Source organism: Myxocyprinus asiaticus, chromosome 3 (genome assembly GCF_019703515.2).
Source record: "Myxocyprinus asiaticus isolate MX2 ecotype Aquarium Trade chromosome 3, UBuf_Myxa_2, whole genome shotgun sequence".
Taxonomy (NCBI): Eukaryota; Metazoa; Chordata; class Actinopteri; order Cypriniformes; family Catostomidae; genus Myxocyprinus; species Myxocyprinus asiaticus.
Window position 1 is genome coordinate 46,191,432 of NC_059346.1, and position 19,040 is coordinate 46,210,471.

Here is a 19,040-nt window from a genome sequence, read left to right on the forward strand (position 1 = left end):
AAAAGAAACAAAACCAGCATCCCGGTTCCCCCGGATGATCGATTCAATTCACTCAGAGGCTGCATAAAAGTATATACCATGACTTACACCATCCGTCTGCTTTATAAAAGACATCCTTTGTGTGAGCATGTAGATATTTTGCGGTCATCCATAATGTCCACTCTCAATCTGTCCGGGAACTTCAATGCAAAAGTTTCTTTAAGGAAAGTGTTATTCACAAAACAAGCTCCAGCCGCATGGCGGAGCCAACGCAAAAAACCTAAAATGTCGCCCAGCTTCCTCAAGAGTAAGTACAGCGAGTCAGGCCCACTCACATGAGAAACATCCAATGGTTTACTCAGACATTGATTCTATAAAATACATTGCCAGATTTGGACATGCGAATACTTTGCGACCGACCTTCGTTTCTATTCTCAGTTTGACAGGATACATCAGAGCAAACGAGATCTTTTTCTGATGTAAGAGTTTCTTACATTCCTTGAACCGATCGTGTTTCTCTCTTGTCGAACTCACAGAGTCCGGGAACAAGAAAATATTATGGTTCTTCCAAGAAAGCTCCTCGCCTGGCGCAACACAAGATCTTTATCGGATGATCTCAGAAATCTGGCCAGAATCGATCTGGGCCTGTCTCCCTCAGCAGATCCATGAGCCGGCACTCTGTGAGCTCGCTCGATTTCCAGCTTGTGGCCTGTTATGTCGAGCAGACTCGGGAAAAACTCGTCTAGGAATTTCACCATATCTCTACCATCCTCATGCACAGGAATTACAACAATTCGAATGTTATTCCTGCGGCTTCTATTCTCAAGATCTTCAAGCTTTTCAAGGAGATGTTCCAAATCAACTTTGGTTGCGGGCGGATTAGCGGTTAATTCCCTCTCCGAAGATTCCAGAAAATTGATTCGTTTTTCAACATCAGTCACTCTTGTACCTAACTCAGATAATTTTGTTTCAATCGTCGTAATCGATCGACGTATTACAGCAAGATCCTCCAAGTCAGCAAGAATCTTCGTCAACATCACCGACATGTTGGACAACTGATGCTGGATTCCTTCTCCCGCCACGCCATCCAAATCGAGTCCCCGGTCTGCAGGCCTGTTGGGGCTTTCATCCTGAACACGTAAGTGTCTTTTAATGTCTCCAGAGCCCGAGGATTTTGACTTCTTTGCCAGGTTTTGCAACAAAGGACAAATGTGTAACTGGGTGTATCAAATTTCACCAGATTATAACATTAGAATAATTGAAAATTCAGCAAAGTGTGCAGAGCTCGTCGCTCACACGTCCGCTCCTTGCATGGCGTCACGTCAGGACCTTTCATTGGCTTTTTATCAAAGACCAGAGGTGTCTCAGGCTCCCAAGTGTGACCCCTAGTGTCACTACATCGACACAACGTCGAGTGAGTGACAGATAGGGAACCTAAAATGACTGTAAACATGATGATTTAAACAACTTAACACATTAGTTTTAGCATAAGAAATAATGTAAATGCTTTTATAAAATTATAAGCTTCACATTTCTGCCTTTAAACCCTCCAAAAATTGCCCCATTCACTTCCATTGTGAGTGCTTCTCTGTAACCTCGATTTTTTCTTTTTTTTTTTGTAAAGAAAAGGAGGGACGAGTCAAAATTATTTTTTTATGGTAATCAGCACTATGCCACAAATGCTGTCGATTGAGCTTAACTTGTATTGAACCTGAAATATTCCTTTAATACCAGCTCTGTGTTCTGGCAGTTGCTGGTTTCAAATGGTTTTGTTATTATGCAAAACTTTCACATTTTAAGCTACATCATCTTTTAGCCCTCTTTACAGTTTGCTCTAAAATATACAAATAAATATAATTATTTATCTAAAAATTCTATACTCACCCCCGATAGCACAGCTCTCCGCACTATGCTGCTATCTTTAGACTATAGTTGAGGAGGCTCATTACATAATATTGGATCAAATCTCTGAAGCTCACTTTCAAACCAAGCTCTATCTCACCTGTGTTATTCATTAAAGTGATTGATAATTATTAGCATATCATTCATGTTTTAGCTAACTCGCACACTTTTTGTTAACCTTATCCTTGTGAATGCATATTCAATAAACTGTGCGTCAATCGTAAACCTTTGTCTCAGTGAATATACAAAAACACAGTAGGCTTGGTTGCATGTGCACAGAAAGGATGTATTTAATTTGTGATTGTGGATTTCAAAGCTAAAGAAACTGAACTCCATTGAATAAGTGATTAATTAGGCTAGCCAGTTTCATAATAAAAACTGGACAAGTACTAAAACATTTTCATATTGTTCAATTTGGTAAGGACAAACACTAAAGCCCTGCCATTCTCCTGCATTCTCACTTAAAACAAATGTGATTGTTAACAGACAAGTGATTTACAGCATTTTAAAATATGACAGTTCAGAATAAATAAGAATAATAGTTTGAGTTGAACAGAGAATATTATAGTATATATTATGTATATGGCTCATCACCCTACACTGTAACACAGTAAAGACAGCAACATGTATAAGATGATAATGAGGCAAGGATCATGAACAAAAATAAATGTTGTACAAGCAACTTTATCCTATCATGAGGAAATATTAGAGAAAAATTATCTGGAGAAAAAAATGCAGAAACAACATCATACATGGTCACTATTCTTCCATAAAAGTAAGACCTTTTTAAGTGAATAATTTCTTTATATGTCAAGTTCACACTTGCTGACACTTCAGTAAGTGGTTGGGAAATTATTTCACAGATGTTTTCTCAGATTGCAATACTGTTGGGGATTTTGTCTGGGGACAGATACCAATAGGGCAAAGGTAACTTCTCATTTCGTTCCTTGATGGTGTTGGTCACTTTTGCTAGCTCCTTGCGGAACGTGTTCATGGCATTTAGGACTGATTGCTCAGTGAAGTACTTGTCTGGATATGTCCCTAAAAACAGCTGGGGAAAACAGGGGAAAAAGAACAATATTTTACTGTCTTTTTACAAGTTTAAATGCCAATTAAATGACTTTATGATTGCAGTGCTTGTACGTCGGCATTGCAACAAATCAACAAGCAAGCAGTATATATATATATATATATATATATATATATATATATATATATATATAAATTATGGTCCAGTGACAAATAAGGGTGTCCAAGGGAAAATCTTTAAAAGCTCTATTTTAAAATACACGTGCCAATTTATTATAAATGTAATATATGTATGTTGGTTTCAACTGGTTTTGAAACATCAGTTTACAAGTAAAAAGTAATATTTCTTGCATCTTAAATGCATGTAAGTGTAGTTCCCTATCTGTCACTCACTTGACGTTGTGTCGATGTAGTGACACTAGGGGTCACTCTTGGGAGCCCAAAACACCTCTGGTCTTTGATAAAAGGCCAATGAAAATACGGGTATAAAAGGAGCTGGTATGCAGCCACTCATTCAGATTTTCTCTTTGGAGCCGAACGGTCGATGCTCACTGAGCTGAATTCCCAAGGCTGTTCATTCACCTCTGCTGGATCTGACGGCTCACAGCCACGCCCTGCCCCAGTTCCTTTCTTCCCGGAAGTGCACGAGGAGCTGACAAGGTTATGGGAGGCACCTTTTACTGCCCGGTCCCGATCTTTCAGCTCCCCCGCCCTCACTACCCTCGATGGTGGGGTGGCCAAGGGCTATTCGGCGATCCTCACGGTGGATAAAGCGCTCGCGGTGCACCTATGCCCGCAGAGTGCCACCACCTGGCGCAGGCACCCAAAGCTCCCATCCAAGGCCTGTAGGTTTATATCGTCCCTGACGGCCAAAGCCTATGGTGCCGCTGGACAAGCCGCCTCTGCCCTGAATGCCATGGCTCTCCTGCAAGTCCACCAAGCCAAGGCGCTAAAGGAACTGCACAAGGGTAGTTCCGCCCCAGGATTGATGCAGGAGCTGTGCTCGGAGACCAACCTTGCTCTCCGGGTGACGAAGGTCACGGCGCGGTCTCTCGGGCGGTCGATGTCCACCTCGGTGATCCAGGTGCGCCACCTTTGGCTCAACCTGGTCGAGATGGGAGAGGCCGACAAGGCGACCTCAACACTGCAGCGGACGCGCTGTCAAGGCAGGTTACCCTCAGGGGAGAGTGGAGACTCCAGCCTCAGGTGGTCCAGCTGATTTGGAGTCGATTCGGGCATGCACAGGTAGACCTGTTTGCTTCCCAAGAATCCTCCCACTGCCTGCTCTGGTACGCCCTGACTGAGGCACCTCTCGGTATAGACCAGAGGTGTTTCGGGCTCCCAAGAGTGACCCTTAGTGTCACTACATCGACACAACATCTCGTTCCCTCCATCAGGGAACGGAGGTTACGCAAGTAACCAGGACGACATCTACTTAAACAGCCAGACTACTTCATAAGTTTTTTACTGTATTTAATTTTTTTTTTTTTTTATCAAGAATTTCATTCTTTCAATTAGACCTTTTTCTTCATTATGATCTCAGGAAAGATGTATCACCCTGACATTTTTTACCTAATGCCCCCCAAAAAATAAACAATATCATAATTTAAGTGTGTATTCAAGTCATTGTTTGTGTGAATTGCATTTTTAATGTAAAATAAATGAGAAATATTTTTCACATCTTTTTATTTTGAATAAATTAGATAAATTAATAGATTCGGACAAAAAATTAGTCATGCCATTACCAATGGACCTCTCTAGACAATAAGGGTACACTTCTTTATGTGGTCAGATTTCTGTGTATACCCTCAGATATAATTCTGCAGCGGACCCCTGGGTCACAGGGTAAAGTTAGACTTCTTTTGGGCTTTTTTACATTTATATTGATAAACAGAGTAGAGAGGGGTCAGGAAATGACAGGGGAGAGATAGTGAATGTGGCCGGGACTCTACACACCCCCCTGAGTACGAATCGCCAGAGGTCCCTGGTGGCTGAGGGGTCCTAAGCAGCCACGTATATGGCTTATACCAAAAAGAGGCCCTGCTACAGCTCATTGTGTTAGCGCATTTGTGCTAACAAGTGGGAACTAGACTCTCTAAAATTGTGCATATACAGTATATTCAGATCTGTAGTGATGAATCAGTCGACAAACCTCATTCTCCTGGAACTGACTCAGGGCCCAAGCTGTTCCTAGAACCTTGCAGGCACGATCACGGTCAGGCAGACTCTCCATGATATACTTCATGTCGACTTGGTCCTTCTTTGTGGGTGGGGGTTTCCGCATGGTGGAGGGGCCGTTGGGGACCCATCCATACCAGTCGTACTGGATTGCAAGTTTACACACACACACACACACACACACACACACACACACACACACACACGCACACACGCACACACACGCACACGCACACACACGCACACACACGCACACACACGCACACACACACACACACGCACACACACGCACACACACGCACACACACACACACGCACACACACACACACGCACACACACACACACGCACACACACACACACATTAGCCAATAGATATTATTCAGATATTTGGTTAATTATTTTAATTGTTGAAGAGATAGACTAGCATGCTGCCCAAGATCTCCTTTTGTGTTTGAGGAAAGAAAAAAGTTATACAAGTTTGGAATAACACTAGGGTAAGTAAATTTGGACAGAATTTTCATTTATTGATGAAATATCCCTTAAAGTTTATGAAATCCTACCTGTCCAAAGTTGACTGCAGCATGTTGTGCTGAGACTGTGAAGATCACAACAGTCAGGTACTCAGTTAAATCCTTCTTAGTTTTGAGGGATTTCGGAAAATCTGTGGACAATGACATCAATTATTTGTTCGTTTACAGATGTAAAGGGGAGTTAGTATACACATAGACACCTAGAATATGCAAATGTATGTTTGGGAAGTTGACATTTCCTGACAATCCTGTGTGACATGCTATGCTTCATCTAAAACCAGGGGGAGTAGATTCCTCCCCCCCAATAATATACCATGATCGATTGAAACATGTAATTGCTTCACGCTTCAACCCCCCAAACGTTCAAACCACACCCTTGTCTAAAACTATTTTAAACAGCACTATCTTTCTTTTATTAATTATTGTGCATGCTGCTAATGACATCATACTGATAGATTCATTGAATAATTGTACTTTTAAAAATTATTTGTTACACCACAGGGCCATTTAAAATGATCTAGTGAAGGTAAGGATATAAAAAATGTGATAAAAAAAAAAAAAAAGAAAAAAGAAAAGAAATGGTGACCAGTTACAGGACCTAAGATATTCACTTTCTGTTTAAACATTCATATACGTTCTTCATAAACCTACAATCTTAAAAAAATGTCCATGCACACATTATGCATTAACTACCTAGATGATTTTGTACTCACCACAATGATAATTCATGCCAAAGCAAACATCCTTAACAAAGTTCTGAATCTCCTCATCACTCTGAACTGTCTTATCACTCTTGTAGTAGATCTTCACCACATCAGAAACAAACCTACAGAAAGAGCAAATCAAATGACAAATCACCAAATTCCAAGGTGCCACATTTCTACTTTGTTACAAATCTAGCCTAATTTTTATTCTGTTAATCATCCCATCCCTCCTTAACATTTGAACTGTTGTAAAATGTTATATATTTTACAACCAACCTTTTCACTGCTTCCCAGACCATCATGCCATCGTCTCTATAGTAGTAGTTGGGCACATCTGTCTTGCTATCCATTCCTCGATCTTTTATGGCCTCAGGAAAACACAGAGACTTGTAGGTGAAAGTCTTCATGACCTTTTTGACCACATCCCCAAGTGTAGACCCACTTATGCTATTACCCTTTGGAAAATAAGAACTTTAGTGAATCGTCTGCAGCCTTGCTGTCGGAAATATCACAAATTTGAGTTACGAGCACACGAAAGACCAACTGAATTCATATGGACATGACCCACAATTTTGTATGATCATCAGTGTATTTAATTGTTTATAATCAGACAATAGAGATATCTTGAATCGGTGCAATGGAAATATTAGTTTCTGACTGTTTCCTGAAGTTCTCCTCTCCATGTATTAATTCATCTTTATAACTTGAAAAGTACATTATTGAATGTGTTCTTTAAAAAAGTGCTACATAAAACATAATTTTAGATGCTGTTCATTATTTTAATTATAGCACATTATTGACATTAGATTTCGATTCAGATGGGTATATTTTAGTAATAATGTTCCTTTTGCTTACATATGAAAGACATCGTCTCCCAGCTAATGCTGTTAATTATACAGGGGACCTTCTAACTAGGTACATTCCGAAAATATAATTTTACTAATTATATTTTATTAGGTTTTCATAATTTAAGTCACATTTTAGCTTTTAAAAATGAACAAATCAATGTATTTAATCAATAATTATGATATTATATTGCATATATTAGATTTTGTTTCAAGTTCATTGTTTAATTGCATAATGTTTACAATTTACAGGTATTTACATTGATTTGTTGAACACTAAAAAAACGGTACTTTTACCTCTCTTTAAGGAAACTTTACTGGACATTTCTGTAAACAGCATCTTTAAATTAGCACATGTCAATGAGAGATTACTCAAATGGCTTTATCTCATCTGTGCTATGCCTGATTAGAATAAAAAATATATATATTTTTTGTTTCAATTAACAACTGACTGTAAAGAACAGAAAGAGTATTAAAAGTGATATTATTCATTTACAAACGGGTCACGTGGATCTTGTTTTTGGACACACAAGGGACAACTTTTACTCTCAACATGCAGTGAAAGGATCTCGCAGCTGAATACTACACCATTATACTAAACAATTACTGGTGAGTGAAATGTAAACACTTTCCAGCCAGCTGCCAAATATATACATTTTAGTCGCATAGCACGAAATTTGGTTGCAAATGTGAGTGATTTGCTCTCATTGAAGTGGATGGTTGCGCATAGAGTAAAAGATCAATCTTGGGATTTAAGAATCGATATCGAGATTGGTCAAATGAAGATCGCGATGCATCGGAAAATCAATATTTTTCCCATCTCTAATGTAAATACCAATAAAACTAGGTCTATAAATCAGAATCTAAAGCATTGTGTAACTGTAAATGACAATGTCGCAGGCCAAAAGTCTGTAATTGATGAAGATTGTAAAAACTGCATCCTCAAACCTCAAGGTAATGTGGCATTACTAGAGATAACAAGACAGAAGAATATAACTAAGGCAGAGGCTATTTGCACTAAGTGTAAAAAGCAACAAAAAGCATCTTTTTTGCACTTAATAAAATTAGCAAATAATGTTAGATGCTATTTGCACCCCGGTGCCAATCATGGGAGATACTATTTGCACTCCTAATTAAATACTAACATACAGGATAGGGGCATCACTGCAATGTGTTTATTGTGTTTAACGACACTATTCACAGTAGCGCCATCTTTGATTTTTAATGGGAATGACAACGAGGCTGTGAGGGATAGACTTACATTCTCTTCAATGGCATGCATGGTATAAAGCTGTAAAAAGCTCTTAAATTGCATCTGATTTTCAACAACTCATGTTGTCTGAAGTTTTCTGTCTACTGAATGTTCTTAAAAAGATGTCTTCTGAATGTTTTGTCCGCGAAATGATCCAAAAACACTTTAAACTGCAGTGCAGCCCTTTGCAGAGACTGTACATCTCTCGCTCATAGCCTCATTCCCATCAAAAATCAAACATGGCGCTGCTATGAATAAGGTCTATTTAGAGTCCCAAAGACACCCTACACCAACCCCTACCCCTAAATCTAACCCTAACCTTACCTTACAAAAATTTGCCATGATTTTACTATAGTAACCACAGTATCACCATGGTATTTTGCAGGAAGGTCAACCACAAAATTAAACATGGTTACTATTATTATTACTGTAGTAACACCATGGTTAATTGCAATTAAACTATGACTTCCACCAAAAACGTGCTAACTACAATATTACTATAATAAAGCTATCGTTAATTTTACCTGGATCAAACCTTTTTTACAACTCCTCCACCTTTACCGTGACCAAATTAGTGCGAGGAAATCAACCTTTATAATAATTTCTATTGATTTTTAGAAGTAGTATTGAAGGAAATATTAAGAGAAGAAACAGGATGGGAAAAAGTGGGACAAAAGGGGGATCGAACCCGATTTGTCTGCATGAACAAAAACCTTCCACACAGTCTTTACAGTTACAGAGTATGCCAGGGCTAATCAACTGGCAGCCCGCCAATCATCTTTATCTGGCTCTTCGACAAATCTTTGTTAAAATTGCTTTGCAGTCTGAAATACCAGAGTGCTCTCTGTGCAAAACTCAGTGTTCATAGGCGTGAGCATCAGCAGTGAGTTTAACAACGCTCAATGTCACGTGAAACAGTGTTCAGCCGTCATCATTTGTCTGGACTGGAGCACACGTTAAAGCTTTTCTGGCCATAGTTAACTTACACTGCTTTGCTAAACATGGATGGCACCGCTTAGGTAAGCATTTGGTTGCACTTTATTCAATCAAATGTATTTATGTAAATTGCTTAGTTGTGTAGAGTGCTTTCAAATCTGCAGATGTTAACAACAAGATGGCAACAAAAGAGAACTCGATGATGAATACCGAACTTTAAAAGAAAATGCGCTCAAAAAGTTACTTTTATTTACTATTCATGAAGTGTTAAATGGGCATGTCTCGTCTGTTCAGGGTCTGTAGTGCTTTAAACAAATTTATAACATGAAACTGAACCTGCAAATATCCTGATTATATATGGTTCTATATATTGTGATTCAGCCCTCTCAGTTACAAACAGCTTCAACTCAGTTTGTTCTTTTTCCAGTGATTATCTGCACAAATATCTGACTCCTGCACTGGCTATTGTGTGCAAATCCACAATATTTGCAGGACAAAATTTTCCCTCAATGAATGGGTTGATACTGTATAACAGAGAAAAGGGAGGAATAGACATTTTCTCTTTTTTCCACAAAGAAAATTACAGGTGCACTCAGTAATGTTTTCTTAATTAAAAAAGTTTAACTCCTAAAGACATGAATTGTAATTTTGCAATATATATATAAAATCATGAGCACTCACATTAAAATGAAGACTCCAGTCATATCAGTAACCTTATAAAAGCTGTTTTATTCTACATGGAGAGAGTCCGCACATGGGGGCTGCCATGTTAGAATCACATGACCAGCTGAATACTACTCACTTAAATCTCAGTAACCGTCCTGTTATTTGACATTTTCACTCATTGATTAAAGTAATCATGGCTGACTGTGAATAGTACATTTCTACAATGGCATCTGAAACTGAAAACTATTGATTTTAAATGATGCTGCATCCAAGCCGCTAGGTGTCAGTGTAAGTGCGAGATGACACAAAGACAAAAGTTACTGAGTGCACCTTTAAGTGTATTCTTATGTAAAAATGACAGTTCTATATGGCCATTGATTTTATATGTTGGTTGATATTGTGAGAGGGCTTTAGCAGGTTTAAATGTTCCTCCTCAGTTTTCATAATTCTAAACTGTTGAAATGATCATTGTTTTTTGTATTTCAAAGTAAAGTTAATCAAAACTAATTTGTTAGTTACGAGTATAAGTCATGTTTGTTCTTCAGTCAGATCTTAAGAAGAAATTATATGGCCAAACTTTAAAAAAATATTTTAATATAAATAAATGCACAATATTTTTTATTTTAACATGTTACTTGTAATGAAAGTAAATACAGAACATTTCTTGGCCCCTTCCAAGATTTCTTATGGATAATCTGGCCCCAGCAAGAAAAGTAGTTGAAGAGCCCTGCACTACGCCATCAAGCGACACGTGAGGGTGCAGTTTGTCTTTCATTTCTGTCTGGCCACCAGACTATTGGAGAGCAAAAAGCACTGTGTGGCAGGTGCTATTTACACCTAGTGTAAAACTAAATATGAATACACTTGCTCCTGACTAGATGCTGTTTTAAGTGTGGCCACATTAAACTGGGGTAAAAGTACCTTGTCAAAGACCCCTCCTGCAGAGATGAGATTTTCACGGGCTTCTGTGTTGATGGCAATGGTGTATCGAATGTGAGGGATCAGTAACTGTGAGGAGTGAATGATGCAATAAAAAAATCTGCATTTTTAAAGCATTTATCCTAAAACAGGAAACTTGGGTTCTAAGAAACACAATGCCAAATAAATAGGTCTTTTGTTAAATATGAGGCTGCTAGTCCCTATAACATTCTGCCTAACATCTCCTTTTATGTTCGACAGAAGAGAGAAAGTCATACAGGTTTGGCATTACATGAGGGTGAGTAAATGATTTTTAATTTGACAGAATTAAAATGTTTGGTTGCAAAATGTGAAAGATTTGTGAAAGTAGGCCTACCTTGTATACAGGATGGACTGCAGGGAGGTGTCTGTACATGGCTATGGTAAAAACCTCAGCAATCAGATGTGTCTTGAGAAGGTGTGTGAGCCCCTGATGAACATTAAAGTTGCAGGATCTGACCCACATCTTGGCAAGCATCCAATCGTATTGATTATCACTCGGGAGAAAAATTGGGTTTCCCTCTCCTGGTTTTTGACAGAGCTGTTTCAGATATCATAGTAAACACAAACAGGATCATTTGTAAAAAAAAAAAAAAAAATGTGTACAAGCATTTTTATTTGTATCATTTTATCTGTTCAACTAGCTACTGGTTCTATATATTACAGATACCTGAATGGCAATCGGCACAATTTGATTCTGTGTGTTCTTGTACAGGAGGCAGATGGGTGCAGCCAAATACTGCGGGGTGTTTGGGTCTGTGGTATTGGCTGGCACTCCGTCCAGTATTTCATAGTCTGCGATGTAAATATTTCCTGCCTGTAATACAGAGCTATTTATTTAATACTGTAACCATGGAGTAACTATGTGAAAGAATTACTGTGTTGAGTTCAGTAAGAATTTACTGCACTTTTATCATTTTAGTGTTTCAGAACCTTAGGTCGGCAATTTACTTTTCATATAACTTTTAGTACAAAAGTAGCGAGACATGACAATTAAGTGAATTAATTTAAGTACACTACTTGGGTTACACATATTTAGAAAATACAGTATATGACTAGCATGAGACAATGAACAAGGAGAATATGTAGACATTGTTTTGAATTCGTTGAGTGAAAAAACAAACACTTTTCTGTAAAAAGTTTTTTAGAAAGTAACTGAAAATCAAGTAGTAATGTGATTACTTTTCAGTGAAGTAATCAGTAAAATCAGTTATTTGATAAAAATTTTGGAAAAATAATTAGTAATTTGTAGTGGATTACATTTTTGAGCAATTTATCCAACACTGCACGCAAGAACCAGTGAGGTTTGGTGTTATTGGCGTAGCCGACATACTGAATTTCAGCACTGTGCTGTTTGCTGTTTTGATTTAATTTGAGAGTGAATAAGTACTTAAATTACAGTCTGTTCATAATAAAAAGTGATCGTTTGTCTTCAGAAGACTTGGAATATGGTGCATGGACTACCTTTATGACACTTTAGGTGCTTCATCACTAAGCGCTAAAGTGAGTGACTGTATACTGCCATTGTGTTGAATTCAGCCAACAAACATTCATTGAGTTATTTCATTTTGTGTTACACAGAAACAATAAGAAAGTCATTCAGGATTGGAATGACATCAGGGTGAGTAAGTGATGACTGGATTTTCATTTTTGGGTGAACTATTCCTCTAACTACCTTAAACAGTGAGACTTCCTTGATCACAGATCTTCTTTAGAAATAATCAACAAGCTTCTGTTTCGCATGGCTACAGTATGCTGGTCCACCAGCTAGACCAGCACTAAAGCATTAATAACCAGTCTGGACCAGCATGGACATTCATGCTGGTCTTTTCAGAAGGGTATGCAAAACGTATGTCTTGGATTTGATACTGATAAACTGATTAAAGTGTTTTACAGTAATGGATCTTGTTTCAGAACCTCTAATTCCTCATGTAGAGTGAGACCTCTCTTTAGGAAGCCCTTCACCATCTCCTCTGTGACTGGAAACTTTTCTGCTGGAAGTTTCTCACATTTCTTGATCATGACAGGATTGCAGCCATTTAAGAACTGATATCCAAACAGGAAGTCCTCATTCCAGTTGTCCATCAGATACTCTGTTCAGACAAAGTGAATAATAAAGTCAACTGCCCATGAGTTGTATTATACTGATCTGTACTTCCACATTGCTGATTTTACATAAGTATGTTTTTTTATGAGCAAAGAAACAAGAATTCTGACTAAGGAAGTAATAATGGCACAAACCTGGCACAGCGTTCTTGATAATCACATTAATCTTTTTTAAATCTGCAATTCCTTCCCAAGGGCTTTGGAACTTTTCCACCATTTGGTTAATATATGCATTCAATTTCCTGAAACAGCCAGAATATTTACAATCAGAGAGTGTCTGGCAATGCTGTAAAATGGAATTCTGGGCCTCCTGACTGTATATTAGTCCGGGTCCCTTACTTTTTTCAAAAATACAATTTAGACATTTTTGTGCCCCCCCCCCCACCTGCTGGCCCCTAGAATTGTTCCCACCTTTCCACCCACTTGCTACAAGTGGTAGAAAATAATCGTAATCAACTTGTTTCTGTGACTTGTTTCTCCATTTTTCCACCTCTGAATTAATACATTCAATGTTAAATCGTGGACCTGACACACATTCACTTAAACTTACGCTCTGATGACTTTCAGACCAAAGTCAAAAGTTTTATCTGTTTCAAACTTCACATCTTGTGGAAGATTTTTGTAGCTGTCATCTATACTCATGGGGTAGCCAGGGCACCACTTACACCATCTAAGAAAACAAAAAAAATTATTTTTCAATTACAAATTTACCAAGAATAAAATTCCATCATGAACAAAGTTGTTTTATAATGTTGGTATTTGTGTGCTGACTCATTAAACTGTAAACCATGCGGTCACATCAAACCTGAATATTTTTTGTCGCCATTCCAGTTCAGCACGCCGGTGCTCTTTTGTCAATTCATTTTCATCATCCTGAGGCAATCGAGCTAAATGAACACACACAACACATATACTCACAGTATTACGGCATGCTTTATTCACAGTTATAAAATTTATATTCTGGTCCTGGAAGCCAATTGGTCAATAACTGTGCTTTTTTTCTGGACAAATCAGCTATGACCTCTTCTTTGAGCTACTATATGTAGGCCTATCACTGCGCAGAAGCAATAAATAATCATTATTTTTGTTGTATATGTAACATACACACACACACAATACACTGTCAAAATTGTTCAGTTTATTGTGTCTTTCAGCAAAATGTGTGAATTATTAATTATTTAGTGAAGTATGTGTGACCCCTGCTGGTGATTTTAGATCGAAGTGGGTCATTCTCCTCTGAGATGCACTCAGTATTTTTTTCCTCATTAAAAAGTTTAACTCCTAAAGACATGAATTGTAATTTTACAATACATGTATAAAATCATGAGCACTCACATTAAAATGAAGACTCCAGTCATATCAGTAACCTTATAAAAGCTGTTTTATTCTACATGGAGAGGGTCCGCACATGGGGGCTGCCATGTTAGAATCACATGACCAGCCGAATACTACTCGCTTAATCAGTAAACGTCCTGTTATTTGACAGTTTCACTCATTGATTAAAGTAATCATGCCTGACTGTGAATACTACATTTCTACAATGGCATCTGAAACTGAAAACTATTGATTTTAAATGATGCTGCATCAAAGCCGCTAGGTGTCAGTGTAAGTGCGAGATGACAGAAAGACAAAAGTTACAGAGTGCACCTTTAAATTGTGTGATCACTCCTCTCTCCCAGCTAAGAAAGTTTTTTCATGCAGGGAGAAGCAGATGTTTGTGTGTGTGGATGCCTATTCGAGTTGCCGATGAGTAGAGGGCATAGGCCTACTATTTATTGTGCTATTACAAATAAGAACGCAGTTCCTCGTCTCTGTCTTGATTTGAGCTCTATCAGATGAGGTGTGTTACAAATAGCAATATTTTAACTGTCAAGACTATTTCTTCTAGTGTTAGGATGGCATTGCATTTTACTTAAAATAAAAATAAAAAATGTGTTATTTTTTTTTTTTATCCCCTTTTCTCCCAGTTTGGAATGCCCAATTCCCACTACTTAGCAGGTCCTCGTGGTGGTGCGGTGATTCACCTCAACCCGGGTGGCGGAGGACAAGTCTCATTAGTCCTCTGCTTCTGAGACAGTCAATCCGCGCATGTTTTCACATGGCTCGTCGTGCATGACACCGCAGAGACTCCGCATGTGGAGGCTCATGCTACCCTCCGCGATCCACGCACAATTTACCACATGCCCCATTGAGAGCAAGAACCACTAATCACGACCACGAGGAGGTTACCCCATGTGACTCTACCCTCCCTAGCAACCTGGCCGATTTGGTTGCTTAAGAGACCTGGCTGGAGTCACTCAGCACACGCTGTATTCGAACTCGTGACTCCAGGGGTGGAATAAATAACATTTTAAGAAACATTTTTGTCCTTAATATTTATTGTTTGGTAACCGTTTTTTAAAAGCAATAAGGCATTTGAAACCGTGCTATTGTGAAAAGTCATGGCTGAAGGGGTTGCAAGCACTCAGTGTACGCCTCTCGTTACTTAGGCTATTGCTTAACTAGAAAATAATAAACAACTTGACACATCGAGTCGACTGTCGACACCTACCTGTGCCTTCCCTGAGAACCACTTCCTTTTGATCTACTAACCAGCGATAACAGGGAAACTGAAAGCAGTTTCCAGATGGTGTCATCACTGTGATATGTTTACAATACCACTGGTCATTGATGCAGTATCTCTCCTTCTCAAGTTTCACCAGCACAATGTCTCCAAGGTTCTCCTTTACAATGACGTTGAACGTGTTCACCTTGAAAGACATTTGTTTTGACAAATCACACGCTATATGCAAAAATCCATTGGGAAAGGAAGATGAATTAAAAATGAGCCACCCTGCATCAGCACAATCATGATGCACTTTGAACAGAGAAAAAATGAACTAAAAAACATCAAACATTTCTTACCGTGCCTCTTACGAAATAATCAAAAAAGGATTTATTCAGCAGAGTTCTGTCACTGGATCCATCCTTGCCAACCAGTGTCAGGTAAATGTAGTTCATTGATCCAGAAAAGAGCTGGCTGCCTGTGGTAACAGACACTTCGTAGGTCCACATTCTTCTTGTACTGATGCACAGGTGTAGTAGCCTATAGAGACCCTGGAACCACAATTTATACCCAATTCATTTCCTGCTCCCATTGTCTTTAGGAATGAGGAAAAAGAACAAATGAAAATGAAAATGTAAAACCACTGTGATTTCATTAAATATTTTCTCATCAAATGAGGAAAGGGTATACTTACATCAAATGATTTTTGTATTGCTATGGTACAAATAATCAGTAGCACAAATGTTTAAGTATATTTTCAATTGACCTAACACAAGACACAAAATCAAAACATAACAAAATCTTTAATTTACTGTAAAAATAATGAAAGGCAATTACTTTACATAATTGAAAGGTATTTTATTTTTAGATAAAACACTGTTTAAAGGAATATTCTGAGTTAAATACAAGTTAAGCCCATTCAACAATATTTGTGGCATAAGGTACAATGGGGCTAAAAGCAACAAAATTTGTGTTAAAATAAATAAAATTGGAAGGTTGTTTTGATTTGTTACGATAATACTTATTCAAAATAACCACTTCAGAATAGGGTTAAACATTGTCTGTTTTTTTTTTTTTTTTTATTATTGTGGAAGGCTTTGATTAGAAAATGTTTATAAAGCATTATATTTCTACATGTTTTGCTTTCTTCCCTAAGATTGAAATAAATTAATTTTGACCAGAAAAGAAGTAAATAAATTGTCAGATTTAAGCACTTTAAGCACTTTTTAAATCTGTGATTAATTGCAATTAACTACAAAACAAATTATGTGATTAATTGTGATTAAACATTTTAAGCGACTGACAGCACTAATTGAGTTACAGTATCTCTTTTCAAAAGAGTAATTTAGATTTTCTGAAATGTTTTGGTCAAATAAGATCAAAGCAGTTCTTTTTTTTCTCCCCTTTTCTCCCAAATTTGGAATGCCCAATTCCCAATGCGCTCTAAGTCCTTGTGGTGGTGTAGTGACTTGCCTCAATCCAGGTGGTGGAGGATGAATCTCAGTTGCCTCTGTGTCTGAGACCGTCAATCTGTGCATCTTATCACGTGGCTTGTTGAGCGTGTTACTACGGAGACATAGCGTGTTTGGAGGCTTCACACTATCCTCTGCAGCATCTACGCACAACTCATCACATGCCCCACTGAGATTGAGAACCACATTATAGTGACCATGAGGAGGTTACCCTATGTAACTCTACCCTCCCTAGCAACCAGGCCAATTTTGTTGCTTAGGAGACATGGCTGGAGTCACTCAGCACGACCTGGATTCAAACTTGCGACTCCAGGGGTGGTAGTCAGCGTCTTTACTTGCTGAGCTACCCAGGCCCCCCAAAGCAGTTCTTTATCTAATCTTTAAATGTTTTTTTGCTTTACCATCAAGAGCAAATTGATGTAATAATGGTCAAATGTATTAACATGAATTAGGAGAAAAGCAAATGAAAAGCATCATAACAGGACATTGTAAAAGGCAATTCCTTTTGAAGATTTTTTTCATTCATTTTAAGGTATTTCAAGGATAAAACAGATTAGATGTGGTGAAAGAGTTACTCTTTTGATTTTGTGTAAATGTAGTTCATTGAGCAAGCAAAGAGCTGACTGCCTGTGGCAAAAGATACCTTGTAGATCCACATTCTGCTTGCACGGATGTAGAGTGCTCCCATTGTCTTTAAAAATGAGGAAAAAGAACAAGGAATGCATGACACTCCCCCACCCCTGTGGTTTCATTCAAATTTACTTAGGTCATAGGGCAGGTTTGAGGAAAAAGGTAATTCAGGTGTTTCTAGAATAAAACTGTGAGAATTACCTTGTGATTTTGTGTATTGTAATTGATAATATGCTTCAATATTGAGGAGATTTGTAATGTGAAAATAGCACAAAAGCAATTGAAAATCAAGAAAGTCTGATTACAATTGGGGTGGTCTATACAAAACAAATACTGCAATGTAACTGATTTTTGGAGGTTTCTTAACTTGACAACAGATGTGATTAAATGGACAATCCACTGGATTTCTCTGATAATTTTTCTAGTTACATATTGAATAATTACATAATTAGTCAAAACATTCCGATGTCAAGGTAATCTACAGACAAAAAGACATTTTTAACAACACAGAACCTCTGAGTTACATGTCGCCATGCGAGGTTCGGACGTGTGAACGAAGAGCTCTGCGCACTTTGCTAGTTTTGATACTTTATGTGTCATAAACTGGTGAGATTCGATACACCCTGATCCATAACTGTTCTAGGAAGACAATATGTCAAAGAATTCAAAATCCTCGAGCTCTGGAGACATTAAAAGACACTTATGTGCTCAAGCTGATGCCCCTCTGGAGGCCTTGAGCCAGGGAGTCGATTTGGCCGGAGAGGTGAAAGAAATTCGGCGGCAATTGTTGAACGCATCGGCAATGCTGACGAAGGTCGTTGCTGACTTGGAGGATCTTGCTGCAATACGTTGATCGATCGCAGCCATGGAGACGAAATTCAATGAGATGGTTACAAGAGTGGCGGATGTCGAGAAATGGATCTGCAGTCATCGGAGATGGAATTAGCTGCTAATCCGCTAGAGACCAAGGCGAATTTGGAGTGCGTCTGGGAGAAGCTGGAGGATATGGAGAATCGTAACTGCTCCTCAGGGAGCAGAGGGTCAGAATATGGTGGAATTCCTGGACGGGCTCTTTCGAATCTGCTCAACAAAACAGGCCATAAGCTGGAAATCGAGCGAGCTCACAGGGTTCCGGCTCGGCGATCCACTGAGGAAGACAGGCCCCGATCAATTCTGGCCAAATTAGGCTCTCGTAGGCGTACATGGACTGTTTGAGTTTAGAGGGTTGGACTCTGGTTGGCGCTGTCGTGCGCTGGGTCAAATGGGAGCCAGAGCTTGCAAGCGGGTGAAACGCCATCTGGGCCTTG

General features: G+C 38.5%; 1 protein-coding gene across 1 annotated transcript; it reads right to left on the reverse strand.

Moving 5' to 3' along the window:
- Window positions 1–2,146: 2,146 nt before the first annotated feature.
- On the reverse strand, window positions 2,147–16,168 carry LOC127420989 (polyunsaturated fatty acid 5-lipoxygenase-like). The gene is made up of 14 exons (XM_051663671.1): window positions 15,991–16,168; window positions 15,638–15,836; window positions 13,892–13,973; window positions 13,637–13,756; window positions 13,222–13,328; window positions 12,898–13,073; window positions 11,651–11,797; window positions 11,318–11,521; window positions 10,945–11,031; window positions 6,601–6,779; window positions 6,334–6,446; window positions 5,651–5,751; window positions 5,063–5,233; window positions 2,147–2,932 (listed from the first exon to the last, which is right to left on the reverse strand). The coding sequence occupies exons 1-14, from the start codon at window positions 16,138–16,140 to the stop codon at window positions 2,753–2,755; spliced, it is 2,016 nt and encodes a 671-aa protein (XP_051519631.1). The 5' UTR covers window positions 16,141–16,168; the 3' UTR covers window positions 2,147–2,752.
- Between the last annotated feature and the right edge of the window lie 2,872 nt (window positions 16,169–19,040).

Bases quoted from the DNA above. Each gene is read 5' to 3' on its own strand.
- LOC127420989 (XM_051663671.1), bottom strand. From the start codon at position 16,140: ATGTGGACCTACGAAGTGTCTGTTACCACAGGCAGCCAGCTCTTTTCT. The intron at 11,522-11,650 runs GTATCTGTAATA...TATCTGAAACAG, and splicing joins TTGTGCCGATTGCCATTCAG to CTCTGTCAAAAACCAGGAGA. The intron at 6,447-6,600 runs GTTGGTTGTAAA...CTCTTTCTGTAG, and splicing joins GTCTGGGAAGCAGTGAAAAG to GTTTGTTTCTGATGTGGTGA.